Here is an 18,270-nt window from a genome sequence, read left to right as displayed (position 1 = left end):
AACTCCTCTAGTCGAAAAGTCGGTTTAGTGAGCTATTCCAAACTCACACTACTTGTAATTATACCGCTCTCCACAAGTCTCTTATCATCTTCTCTTCGATTAGTGTTCTACTGAGGCGTATCCCGAATCTACAGACTCAATTTTCCGCAAAGGTACTATTTCTCTTTTCCTATTCTATCGTTCTCAAATTAGGGTTTCCTCTCAATTTAGGGATTTCGATTATTAAACCCTAACCCTTTTCCTCTCCATTCCTTTTCTGTTGAATTCAGGGAATAAGATCAAATTCAACCTCAGCTTCTTCTCTTAACTCTTTAAAGAATGGTTAGTGATTTTCTCTCTCTCTCTCTCTCTCTCTCTCTCTTTTTGGGTTGTGTGATTTTAATGATTTGATTTGATTTACCATATGTATAGATTCCTTTTGGGTTTTCGAATCATTGCTCAAGTTGGTTTCTTTTTGGGGCTATGCTTAAATTAGAGAAAATGTAGCAGTTGCTTTTTGAAAAATGTTATTTCATGGCAAAATTGAAGAGTTGGGTTATAGGTATATGAATATGAATGAGATAGGTTCAGATATGGGAATAATTTTCTTGGCCAATATTGGGGTTTGTATTATATGAGAGAACCATCTGGGCAATTTAGTCTATTGGAGTTTTGTTTTAGGGAGTCCGAAGTACTCCGATCACAACATTTTCACAACAAATCCTAAGTGGCAGGTTTTTATGGGTTTTTAATCTCACTCCACCACTAAAATTACTTTTTTGCCTATTAGTAACAACCTGCCATCGAGGATTTGTTGTGAAAGTGTTGTAGACATAACATTTCTCATAATACTGCACTTTTAATGGTTGTTTCATTGTTCATAACTTTAATTTGTGTTGTGTGAGGAGTTTTGCACAAAAAAAGGTTATGACTGGAATGAATAAAACAAGCTAAGGTTTCTACTGCACTTGATAGTCATCTTTTGGGATAGTAATGATCTTGTTCTCTGAGTTCTGATGATGGCTTGTTGGTACATAAACGGATAAACCTGCAATGAACTACTTGAGCTTTTGATTAATTGTTGCTTGCTTTTGGGAAATTTTAATTTTATTCCCAAAAACAATATAAATGTGGTCATACTTTATATATATATATATATTTATTTATTTACTGAGTTTTGGTTGATTGCAGGCAACTCTTGCTGATTCTTTCCTTGCAGACCTTGATGAACTATCTGACAATGAAGCTGATCTTATTGTGAGTATTCTGTTGTTGGTTTCTGTGAAATCTCTCAGTTAACATTGTTTTAGCTTTGATATCATATATATGATTATGTTCTTATCTTCTTTCAGGAGGAAGATGAAGTTGGTGCTGGAAATATGGAAGAAGATGTTGATGGGGACATGGCGGACATAGAAACTCTTAACTATGATGACCTGGATAGTGTTTCAAAATTGCAGAAAACACAGAGATATGTTGATATTATGCAGGTTATTCCATATCTTATGTGTGCTTTTATTTTCACCATAGCACATGGCATGCAATAAAGAGAAAACTGAAACTTTTATGTTTACGTTGTGCATAGAGCTTTATTAAGTTATATTCATATGTTTTTTTTATTTTCATTTTTATTTTTTTAAATTATTAAATGTTCTAGTTGTAGATGATATAGTTTTAGTGGATGAGAGTACACGTGGAGTTTATGTCAAGTCAGAAATTGTTAGAAATTTGGTGAGATGTTTAAGAATTTCAAGGTTTTTAGTTAAGTAGGAGTAAATAGAGTAAATGGAATATACTTTTAGTAAAAGTAGAAATAAAGATGATGGGATGTAAGACTTGCTTGTCAAGAGATACTAAAAACTGAGAGAATTCGGTATCTTGGATCAATAATTCATGAAGATGGAGAAAGATTGAAAAGGATGCAAATCATAGGATAAGAGCAGGATGGACAAAGTGGAGAAGCGCATCATGAGTATTGTGTGGTCGTTGTGTACCAATTAAGTTAAAGGGAAAGTTTTATAAGGTTTCTATGAGACCAATTATGCTCTATCATATTGAATGTTGGGCTATGAAGAAGCAACATATTCATAAAATTAGTGTAGCTGAATTAAGAATGGATAAATGGAAATATAAGGAAGGATTCGAAATTAGGAAATCCTCTTAAAGATAAGAGTGGCCCTTATTGATGAAAAAATAAGGGAGAGTCATTTTGGATGGGTTGGTCATGTTCAGAGAAGAGCGGTTAATGCATTGGTGAGAAAGAGTGAATTTAATCAAGTTGAGGGAATGGAAAATAACATAGAGGAAGACCAAAGGTAAAATTTATAGTAGTATAAAATGACTTGTCAATTAAGGAAATAACATGGAGTATGACTTCAGATAAAATAGAATGGTGGAAACTAGACTGCTTTGTTGAGGGTCTATAGTTGACCCTAAAATTTTGGGACTAAGGCTTGGTGGTGGTGCTTGTAATATTTTACAGTTCTATAGTGGAACATGTTAGTTTCAGCCTTTCAGCTCTCTCTTGTACTGTAGATTCAGCAATCTTCCCTTTTTATTTTATTTTTTTGGTATTGTTTTCTTTAATCCTTTTAAGTCTTGCTATGTCTTTTTTTGCAGGGATTATGTGTATAATTTGACCATTGTCTAAGCCTTTTTTTTTCTTTTTTCTTTTTTTTTCACTGGATATGCATGTTATTGTTGATATAGTGGTAACATGGTTTCTGACTGGCAGAAAGTGGAGGATGCACTCCAGAATGGTTCTGATATGACAAATCATGGAATGGTTTTGGAAGATGATCCTGAGTACCAGCTGATTGTGGACTGTAATGCTTTGTCGGTTGACATTGAGAATGAAATTGTTATTATCCACAATTTTATACGTGACAAGTACCGGTTGAAATTTCCAGAGCTTGAATCACTTGTGCATCACCCAATTGATTATGCTCGTGTTGTTAAGAAGATTGCAAATGAAATGGATTTGACCCTTGTTGATCTGGAAGGTCTTTTACCCTCAGCTATCATTATGGTAGTGTCAGTTACAGCATCAACTACAAGTGGCAAGCCACTTCCCGAGGAAATTCTTAGTAAGACCATTGATGCATGTGATCGAGCTCTTGCTCTTGATGCAGCAAAGAAAAAGGTCCTTGACTTTGTAGAAAGTAGAATGGGTTATATTGCCCCAAATCTTTCTGCTATTGTTGGTAGTGCTGTTGCAGCGAAACTAATGGGGACAGCAGGTGGTCTTGTATCATTGGCTAAGATGCCTGCTTGTAATGTTCAGCTTCTTGGTGCAAAGAAAAAGAACCTTGCTGGGTTTTCAACTGCAACATCGCAATTTCGTGTGGGTTATATTGAACAAACAGAGATATTCCAAACTACACCTCCTTCTTTGAGGATGCGTGCTTGTCGGATCTTGGCTTCAAAGTCAACACTTGCAGCAAGAGTAGATTCCACCAGAGGAGATCCATCAGGGAAAACTGGAAGAGGGTTACGGGAAGAGATCTGTAAGAAAATTGAGAAGTGGCAAGAGCCTCCACCTGCAAAGCAACCTAAACCACTGCCAGTGCCTGATTCTGAGCCTAAAAAGAAGAGAGGGGGTCGTCGGCTAAGGAAGATGAAGGAAAGGTGGTTAAGTTTTTCAATTTCTTTCAAAGTTTAAATTCTTCTTTTGATCATTTATTAATTTGATACTATGTCATACTTTTGCTGATATTTAATATTTCAGATATGCGATTACAGACATGAGGAAGCTGGCTAATAGGATGCAATTTGGTGTTCCAGAAGAGAGTTCTTTAGGTAAAGTTGTCTTCAGCTGCTCAAATGTTAAATTTGTCAATTGTTCCAAAAATTTTTGGTGCATAATTGGTACGAATGCTTTAATGAATCATAGAAATATATTGACATATGCAAGTCCAACAAATGCCTATTGTCAAAGTGTTCATTTTCGAATTCTGTTGTTGAAGTCAGTTCCTTTTATTTATTGAATTTAAAATCTTTGGATTGCATTTTTGATAATGAAGGTGAATATCTCTATTTGTTAGCATCTTTCTTGGTGTATCCATCAGAATACCATTTTCATATTGGAACTTATGGTCCTTCAATGTTGGTTGTACTGCTCCCTAGGGGTGTACTTGGATTTGTGTTTTATTTAACAAAAGTTTCGTTATTTATCAAAAAAATAAAAACTTATAGCCCTTCAATGCAATTGTATGTCAATGGTTAATGTTATCTATTCTATTCTCCTTACTGTTTATGCTTCTTGATGATAGGTGATGGACTGGGGGAGGGTTATGGAATGCTTGGTCAGGCTGGGAGTGGCAAGCTGCGGGTATCAGTTGGTCAGAGCAAACTTGCTGCCAAAGCTGCTAAGAGGTCTATTTCTACTGCTGCTTTCTATTCCTGTATATTTGTATTTCTGGGCTTGCTGCTAGTCTTAATAGCTTATTACTGGTTTCTTTTACAAGTTGCAGTAGTTTAGATTGGATTACCATTTCTATTTCAGACGGGCTTCCTATCAGCTAAATCATATCACCAACCTTGTCTCTTTACTTCATTCACTACAGGTTTAAGGAAAAGAATTATGGAAGCAGTGGTGCCTCCTCAGGATTGACTTCAAGTTTAGCATTTACACCTGTGCAGGTTTGTAGAACTTTGTACTCTCTCCATGAACTCTCTGTATATAGGCTTCTAAAGTGAAGCAGATATGGTTAACTAAAATTTAAGAAAATTTTGTAGGAAGCCTGAAGGTCTGCTATAAGAATTTATGCCAAAATTGACCATACCTCATGATAGCATTTGTTGGCATGCTTATTTTCTTAGTCATCTATGAAATTTCAGTTTCACATGGTATAATAAGTTAGCAATTGAATTAAGGATAGGGTTTCTCTTCACTCCAATTGTATTTCAAATGAATAGGTGTCAGTTCATGGTCAAGATCTTATTTCAAAAAATCTGAGGTGTCAAACGCGTCACTCATTTAAACACATACTGGGACGCTTTGACTCTCCTCTGCCTAACCAATTGGGTCTTCTTTACCCTCTTCTTCGCCCTGGGCTATATATTGCTGACCTGATGGTGTGGGAAGATCCATGCTTTCACCCTCTCAACATTGTCTACCTCTCCTCGATCTGGCCATTGCCATTTCCTTCATCTCTTCAAAAGTGATTTCATGCGATCCTTGTTCTTTGCCCTTAAATTAAAGCCTGAGCTGCTGAGGACAGGTTGATGACAGCTACATGAATGCCATTCTCCTTCTCTCTGGGTTTGTTATTGTTCTCCTTGTTTCTTTTCAAAATCTGTAACTTTCCGTTTTACAATCTCAGCGAATATGGAATGATGGTGCCTTATGCACCATGTATCTGAACAATTGATCATGAACTGGTTTCTGTCCAGTTCAAATACAAATGGAGATGAGCCTCATTTAGACTGATTTAAACCATTACAAGTTCCTAGAGTTAATCTCTATTAGAGGCTGAATCAGATAAGGATATTTATTGTATGGTCAGTGATAAGCTTCTGGTCAGCAAGATGTTGCAAAAATGGAAGTTTCTAAAATGGCTGAGGAAAAGTTGTTTTGGATAGGATAGTATTGTTTTCTCTAATTAGTTCATGGTACTATGGTGCATGAAACCTACATAAATAGTTGGTCTTTTAACCAGCCAATGTAGCGGATGTGCAATGAATCTATTTTAAGTGTGCAGCTTTATTTTTGAACTAAGTCCTAGATGTTTTATAGAGTCCTTACCAAATGCTCAACTTCTCTGCTATCCTAAACTGATTGGATTTACTCATAACCTTTTTGCTATTTTAATTTGTTTAATCTTTTTGTCGCATATTCATGTCAATGATATGTTAATTGCCATTTCCCTCTACAGGGCATAGAGCTCAGTAACCCGCAGGCTCATGCCCACCAGCTTGGCAGTGGAATTCAAAGCACATACTTCTCTGAGACAGGAACATTTTCAAAGATCAAGCGGACCTGAAGCGTTTTATGCTGCTTTCCTCTCTTCAGTCTTTGTACATTGAATGATGCTAGTTTGAGGAATATGATAAAAGGAAACTCTTGTCATAAGATTTTTCCCTTGGCATCAGGTGGGAAATCAACCTGAACTACAAGTAACTTCAGTATTCAACATTAGCTAGCGTTTAACCCAAAATGTAAACATATTGAGAGATTTCTTTTCCCAGAATGATTGAAATTACATGAAAAAGAATGGTGAAGCACATCTTTTTTCTTTGTTGGCTGAAATGACTTTTCCTATTGAGATTAGGCTTGAACATATTGAGGAAAGGATAGGAAAATGATACGATTAAAATATTACTAACAGTTCTCACTAATCATGCCTTAATGAGTATCTTTTTAAGAATTAAATTTGTACATTATGCTAGATATGTATCAAATTTAATAGAAGCCTGCCGCTTTGACTTAGTGTGAACCAATTAGATTAGAAAGCTCAGACCATTTGGAAGATTATTGTCTTGAATCTGAAAACATATGATACATATAGGTTGGTTCCCAGCTATACTAAGGGACTGTTAGGATCCGTTTATTTTGTTGAAATTGAAAACTTTTTGTTGAAAGTACTATATATAAAGGTAAATGTTAGTTAAAATAGTACAGTGAGATTCAGGAATAGTACCAAACAGTGTAGTGAGATTCATAAATAATAAGAAAAATAAGTTAAATGGTAAAATAAGTTAGCAAGAAATAAACTAGCCAAACAGACACTAAGTGTGTGTTTGGATACTAATGAAAAATTAAAATTATTTTACAATTCAGCTTATTTTTGCTACTATTCATGGATTTCACTGCACTTTTTGGTACTATTCGTTGGTTCCGCTGTATTATTTCAGCTAACTTTTACCTTTATTTACAATACTGTCATTAATAAGTTTTTAGTTTTAGCAAAATAAGCGGTATCCTAAGTGTCCGTTTGGATAATTTATTATTTGCCTTCTTGTTTAATTATTCATGGGATTCACTGCATTTTTTACTTTTCATGAGTCCTATTATACTATTTCAGCTAATTTTTACATTTATATATAGTACTTTCATAAAAAAGTTTTCAGTTTCAGTAAAATAAATGGATCCTAAACAGATCATAAGTATAACTTTTAGGAGTATTATGCTAAGATATGAATGATATGATACATATATGTTGGTTCCCAGCTACGCTAGGTATAATTTTGTAGAGTATTATACTAATCAATAATTATGCATTGCTATGACCAACATAATCGTACCTATTGGTCGATTTCGAACATTGGGATAATTATTTAAACAAACCTACCTTGTCTCATTTACGTTAAATGATTGAAAAATTCAATTTTTAGATTTCTTGAATTTAAGGGCATGTTTTATTTGTTGCTAAATTGATTATTAAATAGATCATGTAATGAAATTGTTATTAAAGGCGGAGCCAAGGGGGGCAAGAGGGGGCACATGCCCCCTGGCTCCTTGTAAATTATCTTTTAAATGAACAAAAAATTTAACTTTTTAAGTTCTTGCCCCTCTTGACATGAGAAAGAAAACAAAGAAGCATTCCCCACAGTAACCAAACCGTTCCACAGGCATAAGAAAAAAAGCCGTAAACCTATCCTACTTTAATTAAGCAGTCTAGCACTAAAGGAAAAAAACACCAAACTCTCACTTTAGTTCAGCCACTGTCACACTCGATTTTGCCACATCACAGCATTCCCCAAAATTTTTTCCTTTCTAACCAGCCACAGCAACTCAATTAATGGATCCCATATTAATATTATACAAATAATAATATTAATAATAAAGTAATTTTAGAGACATAACAAAATGTCAACAAATTTACAACATTTTAAAATTAGCATATCAAAAATGTCATAACAATTGTTTATTTATTTATTATTAATATCGATTGATATTTTTTTAAGGTTTTTTTTATTATTATTTTATAATTTTGTCTTTTAATTTTGTCCCTTGAATTGAAATTATTGCTTTTCCACTGGAAAAAACTATTTTGATTATTTGCTTGCATCTTTATTACAAGTAAAAGTTAATTTCTCTCTAAAATGATTGTAAAAGTAACCTAAAAGGCATGTTTCAAAATATGTTGAATATGTGTGAGTAGTACCATAATAAATTACAAATGCTATAGTATTTATTTATTTAAAAAAAAAAAAAAACCTTCCAAATATATTTCATTAACATCTAAATATTGTCCGGGATGTTTTTGTGACAAGGGCTGAAATGCTAGAACAAGCCCAAAACGCCCCTTGGGTTCATTTAACATGATTATTTTGAGATAGTCAAGTTCAAAATTTCAATAATTAGTGAGTAGAGGCTAATGGTGCACCACAAAAGTGGAATCAAAGTGCAAAACAACAAAGAGAGAGAAAATATGCGTAATTCATTAAATCTAAAATTGTTTTGCACATATAGCAGGAAGAGGAATTTGAGAGAGGTGGTGAGGGAGAGAGAAAACTCTTTGGCACCATTATTTTCACCTTTGGGCATCACAATTGTGTTGCTCTTTCATGGTTGTATGGGCTTTTCTTCTAAAGTTGTGGTTTTAGAGGCAAAACGTGATTGGCCTTGTTTAATCTGATGGGGAGGCTTTATGTCAAGCTTGGGATGCTCTTAAGGACCGGTCTCAGCTTAATGGCTGAGGCCATGGTCCCCCATGATGTCAAACTAATGGTTATGGCCAAAATTGCTTTATTTGGGTAAAAGGGAGGAGCTGTGTTTAGCATTATTAGGGAAAGACTTTGACCAATGTTCATTGGCTGCTCTTCCCCAGCTGAATTAAAGCATTGGGAAGCTACTTGAAGTGGCAACTAGTAGTTAGGGCGGCTAGGGAGGTCAGCAAGGCTCTAGAGGCTAACATGGATTGGTCAGAATGTTTAACCCATGATTTTAAAAACCGTACCAGTCAAAGAACCGAAAAAGGGACTGGTTGCCAAATTTTCTCAATTCTTGACTGTTTTTTCCCAGTTTTGACCAGACTAGTTTTATGCCCAATTCTCGGTTCAATCAATTGAACTGGTCAATTTGGTTCCCTTTTTAAAACAGTGGTTTAACCACATTTAGTAGGAGATAGAAGTCTCCAATGGGGTGAAAATTCTGAGTAGTAGACTGGCAAGCCTTTTACATGTGTCTCTAGTCCACTTTGCAACACACGTGATCTGGGCTCATGCAAAAGGCCTAAAAATAGTTTGCTCATATCTTCCAAACTACACTTCGTTAAATTTCCCTTATGTTTCATGGGCTTAGACCATGTTTAAAATAATAAAGTAAATTATAATACATGAATTGTACCCACAAAGAAGTCATTCAACCGAATTGCTGGTCTAAAAAAATAATTTTAAATGCTAAAGTCATATTATCTCCAAGAAGGCAGGAACAATTCGATGGAGGCTTATAGATCCGAGATGCTAAGATCATATATATATATATATATATATATATATATTCTCAAAGTGTATCTATCTAGGACTCTACTATTTCTAGAATTAATTTGAAACTAGAAAACCAAGTTATCTATTTATATTTAGAAAACAAACGAAGGCTTTTGCACTGAAATTAAAAGTCTATTTCGCCAACGAGCAAGAAGCACATTGCATTATCTTTCACCTACAAACAAGGAGCACACTGCTTTATATTGGAAAAATCAAGCGGCCAAAGCAGCAAATCAATTGGGCCTCTTGGACACATGATACAGAACATCGTTCATGGCTTGCAAGTTGCAGTTGTATCAATCTTGGAAGTAATACACAATATAAGAGAAAACAATCAGTGCCACATGAACTTGCATAGCTTCAGTAATCTATTCTATATTTTGCCACAGTTTTTTCATAGCCTTTTATACTCTGCCTAGTCTTTTGGTTATTGAAATTGAAGAACTTTTTGGAATAAAAAAAAATATTAATGAAGAGGATTTTTGTGTATGTATTGCTGAATTTTTTTCTTGATCACTTCTTCTATACTCTTTATTGATCCTTCATCTCTTCCAGGCACCTTCTATGAGCATTACATTTCTTTCTTATATCGAAGATGAGATTTCCATTGATACCCTTTTTGCTACAGCGAGAAAGGTGGATAAGTATGAATCCCATGCTAGCACACATGAAATTAAAGTTTAATTCCTTGGTTAGAAGCTTTAGATTGTTTGTGTATATATTGTTGAATTTTTTTTTTCATGATCACTTCTTCTATACTCTTTATTGATCTTTAACTCTTCCAGGAACCTTCTATTTACATTACATTTCTTCTTTTTATCGAAGATGAGATTTTCATTGCTATCACACTACAAAAAAAGCTGCCTATAATGGTGTTCATAAAAAAACGCTGTTATAGGCTTATCTATAACCGTGTTCTGAGAGCTCTACAGTGGCATTTTCAAATGCTTGCAAGGGATTATAGTAGCGTTTTAAAAATGCCACTATAGGTCCTGGGTCTTAGAAGAACCTATAATGGCATTCATAAAACACCTCTATAGGTCATTTTAATTTTTTTTAAAAAAAACTTTTATAACCGAATATTCTAGGAATATGCCATTATTTAAAAAAATTCGGTTGTTGTTGTTGTTGTTTTTTTTTTTTTTTTTTTTTTTAATAATTTTTTTAAGGACCTATAGTGGCATTTTATGAATGCTAGTATAGGCCCTTGTCTTACAATAGTGACAGTTGTAACTGTCACTATAGAAAACGCCGCAATAGCCCAAACGGGCTTATAGTGGCGTTTTAAGACCTATAGTAGTTTGGGCTATTGCGGCGTTTTAGGACCTATAGTGACGTTCGTTAAATGCCATTATAAGTTTTTTTGTAGTGCTAGGAAAATGCTGGACAGGTTTGGATTCAATGCTAGCACACATAAAATTAAAGTTTATTCTTAATTAGAAGTTTAATTTTTTTTTCTTTCTATGGTGTCCATTCCAAGATTTTGAAGTTTTGGGATACCAAAAATCTAAAAAAGTGGTTACAATGACAAGACTCACACCCTTAGTCAATTGAAAAGGTTAGCTTTTAATGTACTATCTGTCACGCCTCGCCCCCATGTGCACGATATTGTCCTTTTTGGATAGCCCGAAGGCTCTCTTAGTCCCTCAAGGTTTTGTTCTTCCCACGTGACACCAAGCCACGTGGGAAAATGCCTCATACACATCAAGGTAGGGCACCCCTTATGAACCAAGCTCTGGACACTCACTTAAGCAATGTGGGACTATTGGCACCTAGTGCCTCACCTACACCCTCAGAAGAGAGCTGTCCTTGGCTTTGATACCATCTGTCACACCTCACTCCCATGTGCATGATTTTGTCCTCTTTGGGCGCCTAAAGGCTCTCTTAGTCCCTCAAGGTTTTGTTCTTCCCACATGATACCAAGCCTCATGGGAAAAGGCCTCATGCACATCAAGGGAGGGCACTCCTTGTGAACCAAGTTCTGGACACTCACTTAAGCAATGTAGGACTCTTGGCACCCAGTGCCTCAAAGAGCTGAGAACGGCTCTCCTCTGAGGGTGTGGGTGAGGCCCCGGGTGCCAAGAGTCCCACATCGCTTCAGTGAGTGTCTAGAGCCTAGTTCATAAGGGGTGCCCTCCCTTGATGTGCATGAGGCCTTTTCCCACGAGACTTGGTGTCATGTGGGAAGAACAAAACCTTGAGGGACTAAGAGAGCCTTCGGGCCGCCCAAATAGGACAATATTATGCACATGGGGGTGGGGTGTGACAAATGGTATCAAAGCCGATAACGGCTCTCCTTTGACGGTGTGGGTGAGGCACTGGGTGCCAAGAGTCCCACATCGCTTAAGTGAATGTCCAGAACTTGGTTCATAAGGGGTGCCCTCCCTTGATGTACATGAGGCCTTTTCCCATGAGGCTTGGTGTCACGTGGGAAGAACAAAACCTTAAGGGACTAAGAGAGCCTTCGGGTTGCCCAGAGAGGACAATATCGTGCACATGAGGGCGGGGTATGATAGATGGTATCAAAGCTGAGGATGGCTCTCCTCTAAGGGTGTGGGTGAGGCATTGGGTGCCAAGAGTCCCACATTGCTTAAGTGAGTGTCCAAAACCTGGTTCATAAGGGGTGCCCTCCCTTGATGTGCATGAGGCATTTTCCTAAGAGAGCCTTCGAGCCGCCCAAAGAGGACAATATCGTGCACATAGGGACGGGGCGTGACACTGTAAATATATGGTGTCAATTGAAAAAGGTTAGTTTTTAATGTACGGCAAATATATGGTCTCTAAAATATGATTAAACCTTACATGTACATAAATGGTCTTTCAGTAGATGCATTCTTTATTATTTTGCTAGATGGATTAGGCACAAAAGTTTATGCTTTAATATCTATATATATCTATACTATATATAAAAAGATTTCCCTATTTGAACTGGACTTTTATGTAATTCAAAAATACTCTCATTAATGAAAGGTAGCTTATCTTAAAAATATGGTCATAAATGTCATATAACAAATTTTATTTTGGATTCAAAAAAAGAACTCCTAAAATTTAGGATCTTTTTATTCCCTAAAATTTAGCATTTTTTATTCTTTTTTCATCTGAATAAAAGTAAAACACCTCCAATTTAAAAAATTAAAAACTAAGAGAACTCCTAAAATTTAGCCTTCTTTCCTCTCACGTTCAAGAAATTATACAGTCCTCATGGTGGATCACATCACTTGTCTACCATTCCACTAAAAGACTCCCACTTGTTTAAAATTGTAGAGTCAGTAATCAGTTTTTATTTAAAAAATTTTTTCACCTCAGCAATTTTAAAGAGGTGGGAGTCTTTTAGTAGAATGGTAGATCACATCACTTTTCTACCATGAGGACCTTATAATTTCTTCATTTGAGAAATTATACAGTTCTCACTTTCATCTTATTTTTCCTACCCAAACTTTTCTCTATATCACTATGCTACTTTCAAATACATGTTCAAAAAAAAAAAAAAAAATTATAGTTACTGATTGTCTCTAAAGTTTATCATTTTTATTTTTTTGAAAATAAAAAATATATATTTCCAAATTATAATAAATACAAATTATTAACCTTTACCCAAAAAAATAAAAGTGCCTCTTATTTATTTTAAGATCCTTTACCAAATTCAAACATTTAAATACACCACATTAAGTCTTAGCTAAGTTAATAATTATAAGCTTTTTAAAGATATGTATTTAATGAGATTTTTAGTACGATTTGATTAAATTGAATTATAGTATCTAATAAATATAATTAAAGAAATGATTATTCAATAATAAAATGTTCTCTCAAAAGTAAAAACTATTTTTAACGTCCTTTATTATTATTTGGGTAACAAAACCCACTTATAAAACTAGGTATATTACAGCTCCATTAGATATACAATCATCTCATTATATTGCAATTCTATTACATGAACAATTCCTATGAGAATTTGATATGTTAGATGAGAATTATGGAGGTATAAAGTCTAAGGAAAAGAATAAAGTAAAAAAATAAAGAAAATAACTCTTATTTATTTATTTATTTTTTTGTCATTGAAAAAATCTTATTGATTTTTTTTATAATAATCAATAAGATCTTTGTAAAATTGTTTTCATGAAAAAAAAAAAAAAAAAAAACCAATTGAAGTAGAGGAGATTGGCCTTCGAGTGCAAAGGCGGAATGTAGATTGACCACAAGAGTAACTAAATTATAGCTATTTGCAAAATGAAATATAGTAAGTATTTTTTTCAAAAAAATTATGTTTTATAAATTTAGGGATAATTACACTTTACTCACATGTGGTTTGCCTCTAATTTGACTTGCCTACCCGTGGTTTCAATTTTGATACTTTACCCACTTGTGATTCCCACCGTTACTATGCCATAACCCACCTCTCCTTTCACCGTTACTCTAACACATAATACGCCAAAAACAAAAGCCCAAACAGTTCAAAACACTCCTCACTCCCAATACTCACTCCCATCCAACCCAACTTGCTCACCAAACAAAGATCCAGATGCTACAATGCAATGTGCTTGAGATTGTAGACCAAGAACCATCTGGGCTTTGTTCGTGCAAGTAACCTGAGGAAGAAGGACCTTTGATTCTGGGTTCATCTGTTGCTTGGGTGAGTTCATTGTGCAATAATTATATTTTTTATTTTTTGTATTTGATCTATTTGTTTTCTCTTGATTTTGGGTTCATCTGTTGCTTGGGCGAGCTTCAAGTTTTGGTTTTTTACTTTCATATGCTTTGTCCATATGCTCTGTTCATCTGTTTTTTTGAAACCTAGGGTTTTTAAAAAAAATTTCGAAATTGGGTTATTGTAAGGATGATTTAAATGCAAATCTATGTTTTTTTTTTTTTGGTATTCATCAATGTGGGGCTGCATGACCCTATGTCTCTTTATCTTGTACTTATACTGTGAGGGAACTTGCTTTAGTTAAAGTTAATACCTTTGCCATTTTAGTTGGGATTATCCTTCCTTCTATGAGGTAATGATGCAGGTTACGTACCACTTTCGTAAATAGTGACTGGAAGATCCTTTTGAGCATGATTAATTGAGGGATTGAGAAGAACATAAAGAAGACTTTCATTGATATCCATCAACTGTTACAAAAGAAAGTTTGTCACAATTAACTAACATTTGAAACAGCTTATATTGTAGCATTACTGATAAAGAGCATAATAACAAACTGACAAATTCAGGAGTCATGAAAATGTAGACAAACTTCTTAAAGCTTGGTAATCTACATTGGTGAAAGCTATCAGTCCACAAAATATTACACATACAAAACCACAAATTAAAGCCAGCTGGCAACACTAAGTGGTCAAATTGTCAATCTCTGATTGCTTCTTTCTTGGAATTTTGGTTTTTCTTACAAAGGTGCTTGTTTGCAATGCATTAATGCAGGATTTCAATGTGAGTTTATCTTACTTAATTTGATAAGTGTTAACAATGGTTTATGCTATCACACATGCTAAAAATTTGAACTATGCCACTTGTAACAGATTTGTTGGTCTATAAGCTTGTAACAAATTTTTGCTATGTCTTTATCAACTGGCAATGACTCTACAACTAGTGGTTTCTACGATGCCGAAGATGGTCATTTATGTACCCATGAGAATTGTGCCCTATGAACAAGTCAAAAAGCTGGTAACTATGGAAGAAGATTCCTCGGTTGTAGTCAATTTAATGTAAGAAACATTACATTGTTGTATTTGAATTGAATTGAATTATTAGTTGTGATTAATTATGAACTGTGAAATTAATTGTTATAATTGTAATGATAAGGTTGGTCCTAAATGTGGCTTCTTTTAGTGGGTGGATAACGAAACTTGTAAGAGTGACCGTGAAAGGATAAGTATGCTTGATAATAAATTGTAGCTTGCAAATCAAAGAGAAATGACAACTAGGGAAATGGAAGAAAGATCTAACCGGAGGGAAAGAGAAACTCATGAGCTTTATGTAGAAGCTAAGGAGAAACTTAAGAGGGTTAGAGAGAGTGAGAGATTGTATAAGGTGGCACTAGTTTTGTCATGGTTATTTTTCATTTTTGTAATGTTGTTGTTGTGTTTTGCCTCAGTGAACAGCAATGTAAGGGTGATAAACCTTAATATGCCATGATGCTTGGGGGGATGTTGAAATGTGATTGGGTAATTGAAATACAAAGTACCTAACTATTTTATCTATCTCCTGAAATGGAAAGTGTTGTTTTTGTGCAAATATTCTTTAGTATAATTTTGCAGAATAACCTTACTTCCTTTATCATTCAATTTTATCATCTCTGCATAATTCTTAAGCTTCCCATATTGCAGCTGTTCATCCCCAGTAATCAAGTCAGTAGATTTCCTTTTTGCCTTATACACTTGATTGTAACTTATGTCAACTTCAAGTGCTTACTTCACATGATGTTGAATACCAGCCACTTTCTAATTGGGATTTTTGTCAAACTCCTGCATAAACTTCTTTACAACATAACTTGCAATCACTTGGCTGTGTTTGAAGGATCTAGGGCAGGTGCACTTTGGATTGAATGTTTTTATTTGGAATGTCAACTTCCTAGATAGTTGAGATGTATAACACCTCCATCCACATTCATTTATGCAATAAACTGATATCTTCTTCTTCTCATTCAGCTTGAACTTGATATTTACTGGCTTTTTTATAGCATATTCCCTCAATGTCTCCCTAAATACCTTAGAGTTTGAAAACTTCATTCCTTTCTTTAACTATGATTTTCTCATGTTAGTTTGGACATTAAACTCAGATTCTTTTGCAGCAGTTGGTGTTGGCTGATCATCATCAGACCCTACTAAACTTTCCATGTCATCTTTAAGAGATGGGTTAATCCATTCACCCTCTTCAAGAGGTAGGACATTGTCAACTATAGTAGTCCTATGTGGGGCTGCATACACAAGTAGATCCTCAGAGGGCCTATGTGGAGCTGCTGCATTGACACTAGCTCCATCATGTGTAGATGACCCATCATCTACATTTCCAAATACATCATCATCAAAATCTGGCTCCTCAAACCCATCCTTCAACCAATCAAAATCTTGTCCACCACCTCCTTCAGCATCCACATTACCTCCCTCATGCATCTTATGCACATCATCCACATCATCATCATTCTGACACATTACCTCCCTCATGCATCTTATGCACATCATCCACATCATCATCATTCTGACCCACCTCATGCACATCATCACCATTCTGAGGTGCTTTATGCACATCATCATCATTTGTTACTTCCTCATTAGTAAATGGTTGTTCAATTGCAAATGGCTCCTCACCACCCTCAACATATAGTGTTATCTTATCTGTAGGCCATGCAGCATGGATCCTACACATATAAGCTATATCATCATCTCCATTTATAAGCCTTAACCCTTGCTCCAAATTACCTACAGGAATAAGATAATGAAATCTACTTGTACTAAATGCCCCCAAATTAGAACAAATATCTTATATTTCAAAATAATTAAGTTTATCTGGGTCAACCTCATCAATAAAAGAAGTACTACCTTCTAAATATACCAAATCTGGGTTCCACACAAATTGGCCACCATGATGAATCTCAAAATTGAATGTCAAGTAAGCCATCTGCATATAAAATACAATAGAATAAAGTATGAGATGAGCTTGCATGTGGAAAAGTTTCATGTGGTCTTGTGGTCCACATAAAGCACAACACAGAAACAGACAATATTATTAAAATTTTTTGTTCTGTTTTTGGGAGACAAACCCATGGAAAGAGAAAGCAGAAAAGCAATAATTAATACTATTGCAAAATCATGAAAAGCAATAATCGATGGAGCCCCACATTGATGAAGGAAGCCTAATCCTATGGTCCAGTAGCTCCACATTGAAGAATGCAAGCAAAAACCCAATTTCATGAGAAAGCATAGCTTAGAATTGAACCTGTCTACATTGCCCTTTTTTTTCTTTTCTTTTTAAAAAAAAAAAAAAAAAATTTATGACAAGCATATTCCTTTACTGGTTACTCAAAATGGATGTAATTGGAACAAAAATTTTCGTCACATTTGGTTTGAAAATCAGAGTATATATGTTTAATAGAACAAAAAGCTTGTACTTCCTTACATTGAAACATAGCAAGCAAAAACCCAGTTTGATGAAATTGAAACATAGTTTTTTAACAAGCACTACCAGTTCCATGGTTAAGCAAAAACCTAATTTGGAAGAAAGAATTTTAAAACCCAATTTAAAACCCCAGGTTTCAAAAATTAAAGAGTAATAATCCTGATCTATCTGTAACCACTGAACAGAGGAGCAACTGTGTCTCCTTCTTCCTCGGCTTGATTTGCATGCATGATCAAAACCCAGTTATCTCAAGCGAAGCGCATTGCATTGTAGGATCTTAGGTGATTCTAATCTACCTACAACAGTTGAATAGAGGAGCAACTGTGTCTCCTTCTTCCTTGGCTCGGTTTGCATGCACGATCAAAACCTAGTTATCTCAAGCGAAGTGCATTGCATTTTGTAGGATCTTTGTTTGGTGAGCAAGTTGGGTTGGATGGGAGTGAGTTTGGAGAGTGAGGAGTGTTTTGATCTATTAGAATACTAGACTGAAGACCGTCATGCTTTGCTTGATCTCCTGTGCCTACCAGGACAGGACGGATTTGCTTTACACATACCTGATTACTTGCTACCGGAAACCGAAGCACCTATGCTTGCTGCCTTAACCCCACCTTCGGAAAGAAAATATTACACAACAAGTATATTGTTATGTTAAAGGAAAGAGAATTGTAAAAAGATAATCGTACTGATTGCTCCTATTACTATGGACTAGACTGATTAGGGGAATGCTACCGCTTACCTTAGACTGCTAA

At 35.1% G+C, this 18,270-nt stretch overlaps 1 protein-coding gene across 1 annotated transcript; it reads left to right on the top strand.

Annotated features, from left to right (window-relative positions):
* LOC115982667 (U4/U6 small nuclear ribonucleoprotein Prp31 homolog) lies at positions 1 to 6,224 on the top strand. The gene is made up of 9 exons (XM_031105335.1): positions 1 to 152; positions 270 to 321; positions 1,171 to 1,236; positions 1,332 to 1,469; positions 2,714 to 3,606; positions 3,707 to 3,777; positions 4,251 to 4,353; positions 4,545 to 4,620; positions 5,856 to 6,224. The coding sequence occupies exons 2-9, from the start codon at positions 319 to 321 to the stop codon at positions 5,961 to 5,963; spliced, it is 1,458 nt and encodes a 485-aa protein (XP_030961195.1). The 5' UTR covers positions 1 to 152; positions 270 to 318; the 3' UTR covers positions 5,964 to 6,224.
* The last annotated feature ends 12,046 nt before the right edge of the window (positions 6,225 to 18,270 follow it).

Source organism: Quercus lobata, chromosome 3 (genome assembly GCF_001633185.2).
Source record: "Quercus lobata isolate SW786 chromosome 3, ValleyOak3.0 Primary Assembly, whole genome shotgun sequence".
Lineage (NCBI taxonomy): Eukaryota > Viridiplantae > Streptophyta > Magnoliopsida > Fagales > Fagaceae > Quercus > Quercus lobata.
This window is presented reverse-complemented; position numbering and strand designations above follow the sequence as displayed.

Coding starts and splice junctions, on each gene's coding strand:
- LOC115982667 (XM_031105335.1), top strand. Junction 1,237..1,331: donor ACAATGAAGCTGATCTTATT/GTGAGTATTCTG, acceptor ATCTTCTTTCAG/GAGGAAGATGAAGTTGGTGC. Junction 4,621..5,855: donor TAGCATTTACACCTGTGCAG/GTTTGTAGAACT, acceptor TTCCCTCTACAG/GGCATAGAGCTCAGTAACCC.